The sequence below is a fragment of the Macrobrachium rosenbergii genome, chromosome 1, assembly GCF_040412425.1.
Source record: "Macrobrachium rosenbergii isolate ZJJX-2024 chromosome 1, ASM4041242v1, whole genome shotgun sequence".
NCBI lineage: Eukaryota > Metazoa > Arthropoda > Malacostraca > Decapoda > Palaemonidae > Macrobrachium > Macrobrachium rosenbergii.
The window spans coordinates 17367391-17387658 of NC_089741.1; the positions used below are offsets into that span (position 1 = coordinate 17367391).

General features: G+C 35.7%; 1 protein-coding gene across 2 annotated transcripts in view; it reads right to left on the reverse strand.

Annotated features, from left to right (window-relative positions):
- Positions 1-20268, reverse strand: part of LOC136838405 (uncharacterized) — a 208005-nt gene that overhangs the window by 32304 nt on the left and 155433 nt on the right. For both annotated transcript variants that reach the window (XM_067103412.1, XM_067103321.1), the window contains exons 14-20: positions 17955-18027; positions 15338-15449; positions 12080-12240; positions 11128-11213; positions 8700-8905; positions 6828-6915; positions 6180-6304 (exon numbers count right to left, since the gene is read on the reverse strand). In XM_067103412.1, coding sequence (XP_066959513.1) covers positions 6180-6304; positions 6828-6915; positions 8700-8905; positions 11128-11213; positions 12080-12240; positions 15338-15449; positions 17955-18027 — 851 coding nt within the window. The remainder of the gene's footprint in view (positions 1-6179; positions 6305-6827; positions 6916-8699; positions 8906-11127; positions 11214-12079; positions 12241-15337; positions 15450-17954; positions 18028-20268) is intronic.

Sequence of the window (20268 nt, forward strand, 5' to 3'; positions counted from 1 at the left end):
ATATATATATATATATACTGTATATATATATACATATATATATATATATATACTGTATATATATACATATATATATATATATATATATATATATATATATATATATATATATATATATACATTTATATGTTTATGCATGTTTACATGTAAGAATATATACTGTATATACTAGCTGACCAAACAGGGAAAACTCTGAATGACAACCGATCAACTCTCTCTCATCCTCTTTCTCTTCCCTAACTCCCCCTCTACTCTCTCTTTCTCTCTCTCTCCAACTCTCCCTCACTCTTTCCCCCATTCTCCTCCCTAACACCCCCTTTACTCTCTCTCTCTCATTTCCTCTCCCTTTCACTCTCTCAAACTCTCCCTCACGCTTTCCCTCGTTCTCCTCCCTAACACCCCTCTACTCGTTCTCACTTCCTCTCCCTCTCACTCTCTCCCTATCACTCTCTCCCTTTCCTGTTAAGATAGTTGCTTCAATTACATTGCCCAGCACTTTTGACATCTTATATTTCACCCATTCTCGACCCCCCATTCCTATCGGGGTTGAATTTGGACTTAAAGAGCATCGGGAGTGTTATTATTCATTTCAGTGACCTCGAAAAGTATGGATTAGACACGACAGTAATATCTTTCATTTTTGACATTTTATTTTTCATCCCTCCTCACCCGCCCCCTTCGTATCGGGGCTGAACTTGGGAACAAAGGGCATCAAGAGTGTCACCATTCATCAGCGACCTCAAAAACTATGGATTAGACACACATAACTGTTGTTTTCGGTTATTTTTTTACTTGTCACCCCCTTCCCACCCCCAACCCCCTTTGGTGCCGGTGATGTCTTACCCCCATAGTATTCTTTTCCTGATAGTAAGTCATATGTTTGCCGAAATGAGATATGATAAGTTTGTAAAGTTTATTTAGTTATTAAATCTACAGGTAGAACCAGCCCCGTTTCAGGGAAGCCCTTCCCAACCCCACCCCCTTTTCTTTTCCAGTTAGTAAATCATATATATACAAAGTTTGGTTGAAATTGCTCAATGCATTTCAGAGTTATGCTGGAACATATACAGGCCAGCCCTATGAGAGCTGAAAAGTCAGCTCAGTGGTCTGGATTAAACTACTTTAATAATAATAATAAATGGAACATATACACACGTAAATAGATACATCCATTTTATATATATATATATATATATATATATATATATATATATATATATATATATATATATATACATAGATAGATGTATACATTATACAATATATTTATTTATATATATATATATATATATATATATATATATATATATATATATATATATATATATATATATATATATACAGTTACGTGTGTGTGTTACAACTGGTTGTTAGCCACTTGCTTGGTGGCAAATCCAGTTTAAATTTCAAATGTGAGAGAAGAACAGTTATCTTCAGGAGTAACGTTTCCATTCTCTGTATATGAATCACGGGATACTTGAGTATTTCTCAGTGCTATGTGGGGCCTACCTCATATCATATAATTTATTTAATTATCCTTTGATGTGAGCCTGTATCTTGGTAAATACCACGTCACGTGCATAACATCATAGAAGATAACTAATTCTTCATCCGAAAATATACCTGACAAGGCAATTACCCTACCGGAATACGACAATTTCATGACCATACAATTTTGTTATCAAACAGGATTTTTCTTAAACACCCAACAGTTGTTACTGGTGACAAGCAAAGGCTACTCTCCACTAGTTCTTCCAATGGCTGTAGTGTGACGTTTTGGTTGCGGGCATTTCAAAGGTTCGGTCAAAGGCTTTTGCGCATGCGCCAGCTTTGGGTTACTGCACATGGGCAGTTTTTTCCTAACTGACCTATCATATTCTCCAATTTAAATTTGACCCAGCCAACTAATCACAGGCCTCGGAAGATACCGGCTCCGGGTTGGTTTGTCAACCTTGCTCAGAATTCGTCCATCTGATTTTCGACTGAGAACTAAATGGATCTTTGCCTCAGTTGCGATGTTACTTTTGTCGATATTTCGCTTATATCAGGGATTGTGAGTTAAATCTTAATTTTTTGGCAATGCACAAAGTGTTAAATTTAACTTAAAAATGCCCAAGTTGCCTTAATGTGTTAAAATTAAACTAAAGTGACCAATTCTGTTGCAACAAAGTCATAAGGAATTCGCATGGGAGACAAGCGAGGTGTCATGTCAATGTATCAGGTCTTAAGGGAACTTGGTTTGAGAAGTCACACCTTGGTATTGAGCAAGTTCTTCTTCTAGGTTGGTGTTTTAACTTGAGTCGTTTTACTCAACTCGTGGCTGCATGTGCCACCAATGTATGCGAACGTTCTGTAAATGACCAGTACAACTTTTCTTGGGAAACGGTGTTGCATCACATAGAAACTACCAGTACTCCAAGGTGGTCCAGGCAAAGTTGTAGAAATTGACGAGGCAAAGTTTGGCAAACATAAATACAACAAAGGGAAGTATATTGAAGGAGTGTGGGTGATCGCGCAGTTCGAACACGAATGAAAAAAAGTTTATGGTTCCGGTACCCAACCGTACAAAGGAAACGTTAATGGCCCAAATACAGAAATGGTTATTGCCAGGAACGAAAATAATAAGTGATTGTTGGCTGGCGTACTCCCAATTAAAGCTAGAAGGATACACACATGAAACCGTGAACCACTCACGTAACTTTGTAGACCCTGAAACTGGGGAATCAACCCAGAACATTGAGCATTGCCGGAGGGATGCTACGGTGGATGTCCCGAAATGTGGAAGAAGGGAGGATGCATTTGTAAAATACCTCGCATATTACTTCTTCCGGCAAAAGTACCACGTGTCTGTGTGGGCTATCACCACTATACCCACCTCTGGCTTCCCCCACAGAAAACAAATATGGTACCTCCCAAAAATAAGTTCAATGAGTTCAGGTCGTTTCAGCCACAAGTCATTTAGCCCATAAGCACATTTGCATGCAAAATGGGCGCTGTGTTTAGTACCAGCCCATTGGGGATGCACGTAAAACATTAAATGATGACAGTAAATACCATAAACATAACAGTAAATACCATAAACAACGTCTTACGATATTTTGGATGTTATGGCCTAAATGATTTACGGCTGAAATGACCAGGACCGAGATCGTTAACATATATGTAGGTTAAGGTAAATGTATGTTAGGTAAGGGTAAGAGTGCATAGGAAGCATTTATTAGGTAACTGTTCTCGCTGGTAAGCGGAAGACAGGGCCACTCACCATGTCCGAACGTCAACTCAGCCTAAGCCCAGCCCATGAGTTCGAACTACTTCCATGGCTGAAATGTTTACTGCCTTTTGGGAGGGTCTAGGGTGGGCAAAGCCCTCTGGTCAGGTCAGGGTGCAGCACCCTAAGTTAGGTTAGGTAGGTAAGATCTGGTTAGGTTAGGACTTGATATTCTGGGAAAGATTAGGTTTGATTACATACAGTATATGTAAGTAGTCTAGGCCAGTCATGTCCGAACGTCTGTTTACCCATGTGTTCGAAGTAACTAGTTGAACAAGGCCTAGCATACAGATTGGCGGGTCAATATATAGTTCTTATATAGGTACATTAGGCTAGCCTAACCTGTCTGTCCCCCCTTACCGCATGAAGTAGCGTTTTGTATCCTGTATGCAGTGCGGGTCAGTCTCTCAGTAATGAAGAATGTTTCTTATATAGGTAAGGAGTAGCCCAGGCTAACCATGCCCGAAGGTACAATCACTCAAAAAAGTTTTGCAACATACTTCAAAATTTTTCGGACAACAGCTTATAATAGCGACATCTGGCGCTATTTGGCAACTCAGTTGTAAGCGCATGAAACAACTGAACACGAATGGTGGGTCCGAGAAATTACCTGCAGTTTCCCTTAAACAGGGCTTTTTCTGATACTGCTTACTGCTGTCATACTTTACTTAATTAAAGGATGTTACTATAATACTTCAGAGGTCATCGTTGTTCTTATGTTTTAATATTTTCATCTCCAACTGCCATCATTATCGTTGTTTTATCTCCTTTATATGTGTGAACTTTGTAGACATAGGCCTACGGTTGTTATAAGTTGAACTATTCTTATTAACATCAGCAAATACGACTTTTGTAAAGATTTGCTTGCACATTATTATTAATAAAATTTTTGAATGACTAATCCTATGTATATTGTGAACTAGTGAAACTTAATATAAAATACACTAACTAGACTAACAAATTTCATGTCTATTTTCGTAATACACACAATATAATCGCACACACACACACACACACACATATATATATATATATATATATATATATATATATATATATATATATATATATATATATATATATATAAATGCCGTTATCATGTGTAATTTCTCATTTCTTTCATTGCTACTTAGGCCTATCATTTTGATGCCTATTATGAAGTTAACTGAATATATAATGCCTATTTTTGTATTTCTTATTATCTAAGTTTCTAAAGAATTAAAATTAGCAAGAAACTCAACATTAATTTAGTTAATGCTAAACGCCAGCAGTGAAGAAGACTACCATGCTCATCAGTGGAGAATGTCTCCTCATTGCAAAAGATGACTCTTACAGAAATCATCGGCCACTGGATTATATTATAATGCAAACACTAGCCTTTATTCTTTGTGTTTCGCTGATATGAAGTGTTTCTTGGCAGGAGTTTGATGAAATAATATCTTGGTCTCATGTAGCCTGTTACGGATGGTTTGAGCAGCAACTTGAAGGGAGAACGTAATGCGCTCTCTTTAAAGCAATACTGGTTGTCAGGGGAGTTAGGCGGAGCTCCTTCAGTGATCATCTGATGATGATCCTTAACAGTAGTGCAACAATGGGGTCGTCCTCCACTTTTTACAATGAATTTATCATGTTTTATTTACGCTAAGCTGCCGAGCAATATCTACGATAGAGACATTAGTCTTATGCAAGCTAATGATTGTGGTGCAGCTGAGTCTGTTGCCCATCTTATCGGTGCAAGTGATGAGACAGTTTAGTTTAACTTTCTTGCCCGAATGTGGAGTCACACGATAACATACGACTTTACGAGATTTTTTCTTTTTTTTGTTTTTGACAACGATAATGGTTGAATTCTTTCTTACTTTATTTATACATAATTTCATTGATGATTATTCAATATTATTTTATTAGTCAATAAGCTTTTATCTGGATTCGAAATATAGTTTCTTCTTTGACTCTTTTGCCCAATCATCTGAAGTGAAATTTTTCAAAATGTTTCGTCATTTTTCGTAATATGAATTTTTCACTCACCATTCTTTTTTATATTGTTAACAGTATGATTAATAACCAAAGTCGAATAAGAAAATTACATTTCCTTGTAAATATCGAAAGAACAAATTACTGTTAGGTGAAAGAAAACTTCTGGAACATGTTGAAAAACATCTTTGAGTGACTGGACATTTGGGTAGCCTTACTACTGAATGTTGCAGTCACTTGTATGTAGTGGTGGGTCAGCCTCTTGTATGTACTGTAGACTCATAGAGTGGCGGGTCAGTAACTCAAGAATTACGAAAGCCGCTGACATCCTATGCCTTTGTGTATGTTTCCCCCAACCAAAAACCCCGGTTTCCCAAAAAAGTCCCCCTTACCGTTTATTGTAGCCTCTTGCATATTCATTTACTACATGTCTACGAAAATTACGCCAAAAAAACGCTTTTCGTGGGTTTCCTAACCAGATGTACCTTCGTGACTGTTTCCCCACCCAAAAACTCCTGGGTTCCCAACAAGGTCACCCAAACCGTTTAGTGTAGCCTCTCGCATATTCATTTACTGCAATGTAACTCCATGTCTATGAAAATTAGGCAAAAAAGAAATAAACGCTCGTAATGAGATATAGCTTTGTGTCCGTTGCCCCTACCCAAAATCACCGGCTTCCCAACAAGGTCCCCCTTACCGTTTATTGTGGCTTCTTGCATATTCATTTACTGCATGTCTAAGAAAATTAAGCAAAAAAAAAAAAAAAAAAAAAAAACGCGTTTCGCTGATTTCCTAGCGAGATATAGGCTGCGCAACTAAACTCAAGTTTTACCTTGTTAAATCGACTCGTTACAGACAAGAATATCCTTTATCAAAGATACAGGAAAATAATGAAAATAGTCTAACAAAGGAATTGTACTATGAGCAAAGAACTGACCTTCCTGTAACGTGCAATTGAAAATTTCATAATTCGGTGCCACCCATCCTCCCAGCTGACCTCTGCACTCTATTGTCTGCATTTTGATGACATTGCTGTTGTTCATGAAGAAACCTGGATAACACCTGTCAATGATGAGCAAAATCTGTTAAAGGGGGATTTTTTCTATGGCAAGGTGCTTTTAGGATGCATTATTGCGTCGTTCAAATTAATGAGCATCGGCTTACACAGTATACTGAAAAGAAAAGGTTAGTAAAGAAGAGATTCAAAACAGATTTATTTAAAAATGAAAGTGAACGAGAAACCATTTGACCTTTAATTCCACAATTAGTTAAGAAGAAAAGGCACACTAAAAATTCATAACACGTATAACGTTTTCATGAGCAGTCAAACATTTTCGCAAAGGAAACTGGAAAAGTCGATGATACTTTTTGTCCACTGAAATGTTTAAATCCCCTATGGTGAACCATAACCAACATAAAAATCTGGGGGAAAAAATCTCGTTTCTTTTACTTTCATTTAAAAGTATTTACAGCAAACTTGAGCTCGCGAAAATCTCAATCATGCTACTCAGGTTCATGAATAATCTTCGATTTCTCTCAGTCCGACTCTGTCTCAATTATAAAATCTTATTAAGAAAACACTAACCTGTATCTTGCTACTGATCCCACTGTTGTGCTCCCATTCCATTCTCTGTACATGTTCTCAGTCGCAGGAGGAGGGTCCTCCCAGCAGCCTGGAATGTAAGTCATTGTTAAGCTAGATAGATATGTAAAACACTAAAAAATTCAGTAAATGTAAATTGATTGGCTACATTTCACCATTATCACATGGTCATATATATATATATATATATATATATATATATATATATATATATATATATATATATATATATATATAATACATACATAATTCGGTAGCGAATCATGTCGCGTGATTGGTCATGCTTTTTTCCAAAGCGGGTGATGCTTTACCAAAGTAGGTGAAAATTTTTCACTTAAATACTCCTATGCGGGCCATTTTCGAATTAATTACACCTACTACCTATTGCCTCGTATAAACTTTAAATGGCATACATATCGTATTGCCATTTGAAAACGTGAAATGAATCAATATACCAGTAAAATGCAATATACCAGTCCTACAGGTATAAGAAAATGCTACAGAACATACCTTTCGCTTGTTAAGTGGTTTCTTCACCCTTTATCTTTCCCCATCAGGGCTTTATCTATAACTGGATTCCACCCTGTTATTTTTTTTTTTTCAGTAAACTTCTGTTACTTCACGAAATGTTTCATTTTCAAGTGCTCAAGCAGAGGTTTTTTCACTGTTATATCGAACACAGGCCTGCCTTTGAGGAACATTTCGTCCTATAACACTCCATGAAAGCACCAGAACACAGAAGTGGAGGAATGCAAATGTATACCATTCGCGGGCTCACGGATATGCCGTACTGAACTACTGAAACACCACTGTACTGCCGAGGTGTGCGCGTTAGATAAAGCCAACCTTTTGCCAGCAATACACCTTGATACGACAGATCCCAGTAACGCACTGACCTAGACTGCTGAGTCTACTCGCTGCTTGGCGAAGCTGGCGGGCTAGCGTTGCGGTGCGTCAGACTAATATTACAGCTTGGCAAAACGGTGGTGTCATTGGTTTGCAAGCGCGGGATTTTATAAGAAAACCGTCTTTTCCAACGCTCTAGAAAGGGATGGGCACCGCCGTACTGCTGGAGAGCTTTATGATAAACGTGTATTGCACGGGGAGTGTATCGTTTGCGTGTTTAATTTAATGCTTGTTAATGATGCGTTGGATAAATTAATATATCCTATGAAATCTTTTTTTATTAGGTAGCAGTTTTGTACGCTTGTTGCGCAATTGGATAATTACATATTAAAATACCTAAGCAAAATTCATGGCATTCCTTAAAGAAATCTTATATGCTATATGCATATATATATATATATATATATATATATATATATATATTATATAAAGCTAAAATCCCATTACATTACCTGCAAATGAAAAGACCTTCCATTAATATTTGCCGATTAGTTTTTTGAACGCTCATCTGAAGTATTAGGTCACACTGTATTAGTGTCCGAAGCCTCTAACGTTATACAGTACACTATCCAGAAATGACCAATTATTATTCCTTTCGTGGCTGTTAATTTTGGATTCACTTGATTAACAATAATGACCGGAGCTCCATCTACATGGAGTATACGTAAAAGCGGTTGGATGAGGGAGGCGGGTTTAATGATGAAATACAATTCTAAGTTGTATATACATTAGTTGGAAAGTTTTTGTTGGAGAGAGAAAGAGAATAAAAGCTATGAGAAAGCATGATCCATTTTCATATACGTTTGGCTAAAAAATTCCGCAACTGTTATCGACTTCATCTACAATAATGAATTTCTCCATTTGGAAATAGTGTTGTTTACAAAATTTCCTTACAAACCAGAAATGAAGAGTTGAGAGGTAACATTATTTTAGTGGCAACATAATTACCGTCTGGTCCATGCATCTGACACACAGCGTAATCGACAGTGATATTGCTGGCGACCGTGAAGTCTGTGGCTGTGAGCGTTAAGTTGCTAGTCCAGTCTCTCGGCACTGTTAGGTAACGGTACCATTTGTTTCCTGTGGATTCGCCCGCTAGAGCGATAATTTCAGGATCAGGCTCATACCCGTATCGAGTGCCCCATCCATCCTCCCTGAAAAGGGACAAATTTTATGTGACGAGAGTAAAAAAAAAAAAAAAAAAACCATTGTGATGTAATTTTTTTCATAATGAGAAGTACATGATTTCAACTTCCGTCAGAAAACTATTTTTTTCTGTTGTGTGATTAAACAACGTCTGGGTTGGTTGGCATTAGTTCAGACGTCTCTTTAACACTTACAATTGTTAAGGACAGCCAGGCCTTGCTTAATCTAAACAAAGCAACACAGTGAAATACAGGTGTTTCCTGACATTAATTTTTTTAACCTTAATATAGTCCTATTTTTTTATTGCATTTCATTGAGAACTCTTTTGGTATTATACTAAGATTAACCCCATTAACATAAAGTTGGAAATTTGAGTGAATTTAGACCTAAGTTAATTTGGACAGTGATGATTTCGTCTGAATATCTAATCTGTTTGAGAAAGCAGTTAGAATTCTTTATCAGTATCATCGTAAATCTTTATTGCACCGAAATATATATGTAGCTGTTATTAAGTAAAAAAAACAATTGAGACTGGTTCACGTTTTTCTTGTTAGTCGTTAAAGGAAAAATTTTCTTAAATGTTAACACAGGAAGTTTTAATTAACTTGTGATATACCGGTTCATACTAGGATCAGTGAGGTAGGATGCTATTCACATCAAATGAGGTGAAAAGCTTTTATCAAAACTCTTGACCTCCCAGAGACAAACAACTGAACAAAAGGGAATGACAGACACAGAACGACATAGAATTTATATCGGCAGCCTTGTCGGCAAAACTTCACTGCTTACTGACATGTGGATTAGACTTGGCACTACAAAAAACTGTCTGTAGCAACTCCCAAAAACTCTAGTGCTCTTATTACCTTAGAGGACTTACTCTTACATAAATAAGCTACCCTAAGGCTAACCAGAAGTCAGCACTACAGAAAGAAGAGCGTGCAATACAGATTCCGTTTAAGCGTCCCTCACACTCTTACTTCCTTTTGTAGGTTTTCCGGCCACTTGCCTTTTACTATAGTTCTTTTAGTAACCTCCATTTCAAGTGAGATTGGCAGCAACTTACCCCTCTTCACATTCTGTTAAAGTTTTAATTTCACTTGATATTTAGCAAGTTTTTCAACGTGATTTCTTTCATACTGAAGCTGGAAATTAAAACCTTTGTAAAAATATATAATATAATCAACTGTTGAACAAGCTATGATTTGGTTCAACAGTCTATGGTTTTTATCATGTTCATTTCATCCACACCTAAGGATTTCAAATTCTATGGGCTCCCTGCCACGCTAACTTGACAAAAACAGAGACAGTACCTGGATTCTACTTCGGACAGCTACTGTAAGTGTGACACTCTTCTTTAAAAACTTAACCACTTAAGATGTTTCAGTATGACCAGTGAAGCTGTAGATCTATCAGACAAGCACTACTGACAGATGTCCTTCAATTAATCGGGTTGTGCAAGATCATATGATCTCAATCACACTTCAGGTTTTCTTAACCTTAAACCTTTTCTATAGATTCTACAATATATTTGTTTCTTATCTGGAAGCTAATGAGTTCCAAAAATTAGGTTTGAATCTTAGAAAATATTAGTTTGCAATGAAGTATTGGCCAGAATCATCGACAACCTTGTCATTCCCATTGCCAGTCCAAACCCTCCAATCCACTGGGTAAAGGACCAGTTACCTACATGACATAATTCAAAGATCACGCCAAGCCTTTAGGAAGACTTCTGGTGCAAGAATCTAACTAACACCGCAACGATCTGCTTTCAGTTAGTCAGCGATTTTTTTTTTTTTTACAAAATAATAGCTAACAAAAGTTACCCAAACATCCATAAACTAATTCCAGTTCCGTAGGATATCTATCGTTCATAAATTTCACATATATTCGAAAACTTAAACGCTTTTTCTGAAATATATGTCAAGTAAATAAACAAAATTATTACAGTTTTGACTCTGAAAGTTTCAACAAGGCTTTGGATGTGAGTAAATTCTTAATACCTTTCCCGTAACTTTAATCGTCCATTGATATCTTCACAAGTCTTTAAATGCAATTGTGTTCTGAATACATTACTGATTTTAAAGTGATTCAAGTTCACATGAGTAACAATTCCTTTTAAAACTACAGCCTGTCTAACTTGTATGTTTGCACGAAAAACAGAGATTTGAATTTCTATCCATTACACTATCTTTGTCCAAGTAAGTAATTAGATTAAATAAAAGATACTCACAAATTGTTAAGTCCTATCAGGACATTTCTGTGTCTGTCCAGTGGAGTGCTAACATTGTCCAGGTTTGAAGCGCCTGTGACTTTCAGCTGCAAAGAGAGAGAGAGAGAAGAGATTTGTTTTTTGAACAAACTAAATTTCTTATCGAATAATAAGGAGGGTAAATTTTTACCACTACAGCATTTCTATTTAATTAGGATTAGCCTTAATTGCATGCCTGTGGGGTTTACTTGTACCTTCCTAACAAATAATAATTCTTTTCAGTGGCATACTTCAGTATGTTAAGCATTTTGGCATACTCTTTAGTTAAAAAAATAAATATGCAACAGAATAGATAAATACACTGAATCTAAGATTGAAAGGTTGGATTTTACAGGAAATGTGGTCTTACAATTATTTAAGTTCTCTGTCATTTTAAATGTGCCCTAAATAAGCTAAAAGCGGCATAACATAACATGTCCCTGATTACTGAATATATATATATATATATATATATATATATATATATATATATATATATATATATATATATATATATATATATATATGTATCTATATATAAATATTTATTTACTTTCAGTAGTCAGGGACATGTTTTGTTATGATGCTTCTAACTCATTTAAGGCATATTTTGAAAAATTACAAAGAACTTAAATAATTATATATATATATATATATATATATATATATATATATATATATATATATATATGCATATATACTGTACATATATATACATAAGTATATATAAATTATGTACACAAATATATATATATATATATATATATATATATATATACATATACATATATATTCATCTATTTTATCGTTGTGTATATTACTCCTGGGTGGAAATAAGCTGGTCATCATAACTGCCAAAGGAGATAGTTATAGAAAACTAGATGTCACGTTCGATATTACTGGGAGAGCGAGACGCTGCCTGTCTTCAACTTACCCGGACGAGTCCTTTGATGAAATGCAGGACATCAACGGATTCGGGATAGGCTAAGGCTGAATTGTCGGTTGCGCACCGCACGAGAGCACTCATGTATTTGGCGTATGTCACTACCAAATAGCAGTGACCCTTGTAAGGTTTGAAGAGTTTAGGGCAATAATCTGTAGGGGAGAAGCATTCGATTCATGTAAGACTACTTGCAGTGTAATCAGTTTTCAAGTCTGGCAATCATAAATTGTGAATACTTTCATGCGCGAAAATGATATATACATAGTTAAAGGGAAGAGATACGTGAGTAATAAATGATGCTGGTGATCTCAAAATGTTTTGTATAGTAATACAACGTTGATATTATCCCAGTCAATCCTTGTATTCTTTAAGAAAATATGGATTCAAACTTCTCTTTTAATAATGATGTTGGGCCAATTGGTTTATTTAGACTTAGCTATGGGAGACTACCTTCGTAAAATGCCTAATAAATGCATTAAAAAAACTCTTATTTCGATATCCCAACTCTTTATCTTCGTCCCTTGATAAAATCGGTATCTAATCCTCGTATTTACTTACTGAAGCCTTCCAGTCATTTTAATGGCACATTTTCAGGCAACAAACAACAAACCGGTGAGCAATCCCGGTCCTGCCCCTCCTCTAGACTCACGTTTTCTTCACTGCTTCAGTTTTCTTTAGGGAAATGATTCGGACACAGTCCCCCGCCTGGGGGAGCCGTCCTCACCCGTTAGTCTACGAGACCCCACATTTAAACGTTCTTAGGCTGCTCATGTCAGTGACTGCTTATTTCCCTCTACCAGAAATTACTAGAATTATTTCTCAGTTTCCCCTTCTCCTAATTCCTAAAACTTTCCATTTTTTTTAAGGTGAGGATGGGTGGTTTGTTTAGGGTTAGGCTTAAAAAGGCATGGCATTCCATTCCCTGCCGGTCTTTGCATGATACATATACAAACATGAACAAACACACACGCACACCCACACCCACACACACACACACACACACACACACACACATATATATATATATATATATATATATATATATATATATATATATATATATATATATATATATACAGCACTATATATATGTGTGTGTGCAAGCACTCGCACGTATTTGTATAACATGGAATGTTAGCTTGATGAATTTACCTGGAAAAGAAGGGTTCAGAATACATTTAATGTTACGAAAACAAGAGTTTCATATGAGAGAAGAGAGCAAAACGCACAGGGAGAGGAAAAATACCAAAGTAACGTATGGGAAGTGATTGTTGTGCTGCTATGTTAAGTATATTTTAATTTAACCAGACCACTGAGCTGATTACAGCTCTCCTAGAGAGGGCTGGCCCGAAGGATTAGACTTATTTTACGTGGCTAAGAACCAACTGGTTACCTAGCAACGGGACCTACAGCTTATTGTGGAATCCGAACCACATTATACCGAGAAATGAATTTCTGTCACCAGAAATAAATTCCTCTAATTCTTCATTGGCCGGCTGGAGAGTCGAACGTGGGCCTAGCAGAGTGCTAGCCGAGTACGATATCGACCCGTCCAACGAGGAACTTGTGCTGCTATGGAAATGCAAAAAGCAATAGCGAGTGAATCACGTGGTAGGATAATGAAATTAGCGCTGTAATGAAGGAAAATGGGAGGCTGGTTGGCGTGCTGTCAAAGGCCTTGATAGAGGATCGTACAGAGGTAGGCAGGATGGTTAATATGGTGATCGAGGGCAAAACCAGATAGGTAAATGTAAGAACCATTGAAAACTTAGAAATAAAATTGGGTAAGTAAATACTAAGTAAAAGTCGCACTCGGGACGCATAAGCAAAAAGAGAAAAAAGAAAGAAAGAAAGAGAAAATAAATGAATAGAAAGAAAGAAAGAAAGAAAAAAGAAAAGAGTCATTGAAGTAAAAGCGGCAAGCAGAGAAGTGCTGCCTAAAGATCATGTAGTCATGCAATGGGACACAGGCCTGACTGGCACAAGCATGAAAGGAGTTATTATAAAGTTGCGAGCTGAAGGAAATGACCGTTTAGGATGCAAACAGGATAGTTAAAATGTTGGATAACAGGATTGTGCCCAGATGTGATAAGATTACTAGGAAGAACTTGCAGTACAGTACATACATAAAGTTCCATTGATGGCTGTCCATGGTGAGTAGGGTATGTCTGAATAACAAAAAGGTTCCAAAAGAATGGGTGATACAGTTGAATAAGAGTTATAAGGACAGAGCACGCTTAAGAATGTGAAAGCTGAGATCTGATAAACAAAGAGCGGTGTGCAAAACGAATTTAGACAAGGAAGTGTGTGTCAGTAGCATTGGCCAAAGAGTTTAATACAATTATATATGTGTGTATATATACTGTACAGTATATATACATATTCATATATATGTGTGTATATATATACTGTATAGCATATACATATTCATATATACTTACGTGCAGCACATTTATGTGCACATACATATGTGCATGAATATCACATCACCGTAGCATTTTGGACGTACAAGTATGTATGTATGTATGTACATCTATCTATCTATCTATCTATCTATTAATATATACATAGATAGATAGATAGATATAGATATAAATATATATATACACATATATACATAATATATACATATGCATATATATATATATATATATATACAAACATACCTGTATGTCCAAAATCTATGGTGATGTGATATTCATGCACATATGTATGTGTACGTAAATGTGCTGCACGCAACTGCACGTAAGTATATATGAATATGTATATACTATATCTTCAGAGCAATCAAAGGTATGTTAACACTATGCAGCTGCATACATAGGATATGTGTGCATAACTGTATCACTGCACGTATTCAATATAAAATATATATATATATATATATATATATATATATATATATATATATATATATATATATATGATTATAATCACTTTAACACGTCATTCGTTTCTCACGCATTACCACAGATGAAAAATAAGAGACAGGGTGTAGGCCCTGACTGGTTTCGACATATTTCCAAGCCATCGTCAATGGCTTGGAAATAAATTCGAAACCAGCCAGGACCTAACGTCTCTTATTTTTCGTCTATGGTAAAATATATATATATATATATATATATATATATATATATATATATATATATATATATATATATATATGTATATATATGTATATATATGCATATGTATATGTATGTATATATATATGGCCTATTAAATAATAGAAAATAAGCAATTATTTACCTGGAAAAGAACAAGCAAAGTAGGTCTGGTTATCACGGCAGTTTTGAACACTTTTTATTATTGATGTCGATGATTCTTTCCTGAAGGTTAGGCACTGGTTTTGAGAACTTACCTGTTAACAAAAAGAAAATGTATCAGAATTAAACCAAAGCAGACGAAACCCCATGTTAGCAAAAGATCCAGTCGCCAAAGACAAACCAAGATTAGAAGTGCAGATGACAAAATACACCAAGTTAAATCACCCGACTACAAGAAGTTAATCGAGTCAGAAGAAGCAGACGAGATCAAATTAAACTTACGAGAAAACAACCGAATTAAGTTCAAAGAACCATTTAGCAATAAATAAATCTTGCTAAAATCGCTAAATATCAAGAAACATATGTTTAAAAGTGCCAGCTGACAAGAAATGTATAGAGCTGAAAGCACCAGCTGAGAGGACATAAATCTTTTTTAAAACGCCAGCCAACCCAAAAAAAAAAAGTTAAAAGAATTAGCCAAGACGAAATACATTTCAGCTAACAAGAATAAAAATTATGTTGAAAGCGCCAGTTACAAGAAATAAATGAATCAAAGCCATCTTCCAAGAAATGACTCAAGTTAAAGAGCACAAATGAACAATATATAAAACGCGTTACAAGCACCAGTTGGCATGAAATAAATCAAGTTAAGATTAGTTTGAATCTGTTTAAAACCAGCATGCAAGAAGCGAATCAAGTTAAAATCAGTCCACGAAGAATGAATCGCATTAAAGCAACAGCTAAGAGAACCGCTTCAAATTCAGTGAGTCATTTCACCATAAATGAATTCAGTTAAAAGCACTAATCGGTGAGAATTAGAACAAGCTGGCAGAATGTAATCAATTGCATCATTTGACACGAAATACATCAAATCTAAAGCAATAGTTCCCAAGAAATGAAAATGTATTAAAGCGCTACTTTACAGGATACAAATCAAGTTAAAAGCACCTGTAGGCAAAAACTAAATCAGCGGACTATAAATAAATCAAGTTAAGAGCACTGGTTGACTAGTATTAAAGGAAATCTAAAACAACACTTAAACAAATGAGTCATGCTAAAAGCACTAGTTGTCGAGAAGTACGTGAAGTTAAAAGCACCGGTTGACAAGCAATACATCTAATCAAAGCACAAGTTGACAAGGAATAATTCCAGTTAAAACAAGAAATTAATTCAGCAAGAAATAGATTTAATTGAATGCATTGGTTGACTTAAATAAATCCATTTACGAGTGCCAGTTGACAAGAAATAAATCTAGTATAAAACTCTGGTTAACAAGCAATAAATCTTGTTAAAAACTCATGTAAACAAGAAATAAATCTAACTAAAATCTCAGGCAAACAAGCAATAAATCTTGTTAAAAATTCAGTCAAACAATAAATAAATCTAGTGAAAAGCACATGTTGACAAGAAATGAATCTATTTAAATTCAACAGTTGCCCAGAGATAAATTAACTTAAAATTACCAGGTAACAAGATTCAAATTTATATATGAATACCAGTTAACAAAGAATGAACCCAAACAAAAGTACCAGTTGACAAAGAATAAATCAAGTTAAAAGTTTCGCATGACAAGGGACTATCAAGTTGACAGCACCATAAGACAGCAAATAAATGAGGTTGAAAGCACCGGCTTACATGCAACAACTCAAAATAGATTCAGATAAATAGGATCCGCCAAGAATACTCTACACTGATCGACCTTAGATGAAGTATAAGTATAGAGGCAAGGTGAAGAAATACTGACTAATCCTAATACTCTTGTTCTACAAAACCGCCTGAAGTTGGTTCTTTGGTGTTGGGTGAAAGGGAATTGCCATTAAAGTTGATATAACATGTGAATTGAGGAGTAGAAGTCAATGAAAATTTTCAGCATTTCACATGTCCCTGCCTTTAGTGAAGTTTTTAATGTTTAAGTATGACATTTTGAAAAGTTATTCAAGGAAAATGACTGATATACTCTCTTCCAAGGTTACTGCAGTGCTTAATCATTTGAGCAAATTTCCTACACCAACAAATGTGGAGCCCTTTAGAATGCCCATCAGTAAATAATAAATAAACTTCATTCATAAATGAAGAAGTACTGATGTCGCATCCAACAGGTAATAAAGAATTGATAAAACAGCGTGAAACGCAACTTAAAAGATTCCACATTTTGAATCTCCCATTTAAGCGTGTTGCGTGACTTGAGACGGGCGACGATTGACATTTTTAATGCCCCCTAGGTTTGCTCATGAGGGAACTTTTATAAGACAGTGACGCATATTAAACATAAAAAACAATACAGTGATTTTACACGACATCAGAATTTTTAGAAAGTGATAGCATTTTCATTATGACTTGTTAAATTCTATGGGAACATTTATTGGACATTGCGATAAGCATTTATTGTTACGGATGCGCATTGCGATAAACTGTGTATGCATGCTATGCAAAGACTTAATTAATAATTAGGTTGTGTCTGATCATCACAGGTCGGTCTTCGTAGTAGCATAAAAGGCAATGTCATAAGCAAACAGAGAGAGAGAGAGAGAGAGAGAGAGAGAGAGAGAGAGAGAGAGAGAGAGAGAGAAGAGAGTAAAAAAGAAAGCACTAGCACTTACGGTGCAATTATGGTTCGCTTCGCAGGAGAAAGGACTGTCCACTGGTGGCGTTGGAGAAAATGTACCACCCATGCTGCAAAGAAAAATGTCAGGTCAGATACATCACCTTAACAAGATAGAAGAAAAAAAAATACTTGCAGCAAATGCGCTCCATCAAGGAAGGGATTTCATGGAAACAAATCCTTTTCTAAAGCGTCTTGAGAATGCTGCCTCATGATTGTACTTTCCAGATTTTAACATATTCTGTTTTTTCCATTCTTGCGATACCTTGCCAACAAAAACATAGATATGTACACAAACGAAAGAAGAGTTGCGAACGGGACAGTATGTAATTTCTCAAATAAGAGGCGGGAGACAAATAAGAAAAAGAATCTTGATTTTTGAGTTGTTATACGTTTGAATGTAAAAACAATTTTTATATTGACAAATAGCTACGTGTTTCTAATGTACCAATCGGTTATCATGGTGGAGGTGGGTTAGCATCGACTTTAAGTACAAGTACCAAGTAAAAAATGAGCCGAAACTCTCAGCCACGGCCCATGAAACTCTCACCCGCGGCCCATGAAACTTTCAGCCACGGTCCGGTCCCAGACGCACGATCATGGCCAACTTTAACCTTAAATAAAATAAAAACTACTGAGGCTAGAGGTCTGCAATTTGATATATTTGATGATTGTAGGGTGGATGATCAATATACCAATTTCCAGCCCTCTAGCCTCAGTAGTTTTTAAGATCTGAGGGCGGACAGAAAAAGTGCGGAAAGACAGACAAAGCCATCTCAATAGTTTTCTCTCACAAAAAACTAAAAAACATACCTAAGCGTTCAGTAAATGGAGTTAACAATTTGCTAAATGCATTAAACTTTGTTTTATTTACGAAACACTTGAATGAAATAGTTGTATTTACCTTTACACACACACACACACACACACACACACATATATATATATATATATATATATATATATATATATATATATATATATATATATATATAAACAAGCATTAAGCTACAAACGTCCTTTAATATCAACCCGCTCTACCTCGGAAATAATATATTTCCATATATGTTATCCGAAGGGAAATTTTTTAGTTGGTAATAAGTTCGTCGTCTCGCGGGCTCGAACCACGGAAGACAAGAACTCAGGACTACAGTGACGCGATTTTAACCACACGGCCAACAAGTGAGGTATAAGAAGATACCGTCTCCCACTTACAAATCCCCGTCGAACTCAGGTATTTGTATTTAGAATCGATGTCAACCCACCTCTGCCATGCTAACCATCTAGTGCGTTTGTCGCACGCAGCCATATTATGAATGAATTTTTATCACATCACCGTGATTCATATACAAGCATTAAGCTACAAACGTCCTTTAATATCCAATTCGCTCTACCTCGGAAATAATATGTTACGCGAAGGGTAGTCCTGAGTTCTTGTCTTCCGTGGTTCGAGCATACGAGACGACGAACTTATTATCAACTAAAAAATTCCCCTTCGAGTAACATATATGAAAATACATTATTTCCGAGGTAGAGCGAATTGGATATTAAAGGACGTTTGTAGCTTAATGCTTGTATATGAATCAAGGTGATGTGATAAAAATTATTCATATATATATATATTATATATATATATATATATATATATATATATATATATATATATATATATATATATATATATATATATATATATATATATATGTAAAGGTTATTTTAATGTCTGTGATAATAAAAATGGTTCCGATAAAGGGATATCGAAGGCAGAAAATGCCGAGAGAGAGAGAGGATGAGGGTAAGAATGAAAGAGAGAGAGAGAGAGAGAGAGAGAGAGAGAGAGAGAGAGAGAGAGAGAGAGAGAGAGTTAGCCTCCGAGTCTCAATTTAAAGGCTTGTGTCCGTCCGTCTTCTGTGTGTGTGTGTGTGTATGTGTGTGTACGTAAGTACCTATGTACGGGCGTGTACGTGAGCGCGCAAGTGTGTACGTGTGACAAATTGTCTTATTTTGTTCTCATTTTAAAAATGAATGACATATGTGATGCATAATAGGCCTATTCTTGATCATGAATAGACTCATTATAGGCCTATTCTTGTTCTACATTGTTTCGCCACAATGAATACTTTTTTATTCTCATTCAAAAACTGAACTGCAAAATCTCCACAACCCCGTCTCTCTCTCTCTCTCTCTCTCTCTCTCTCTCTCTCTCTCTCTCTCTCTCTCTCTCTCTCTCTCTCTCTGTATCATCAGACTAATAATAATAATAATGTATATAAAATATAGATAATAATAATAATGAGCATGCATAGCCCTAG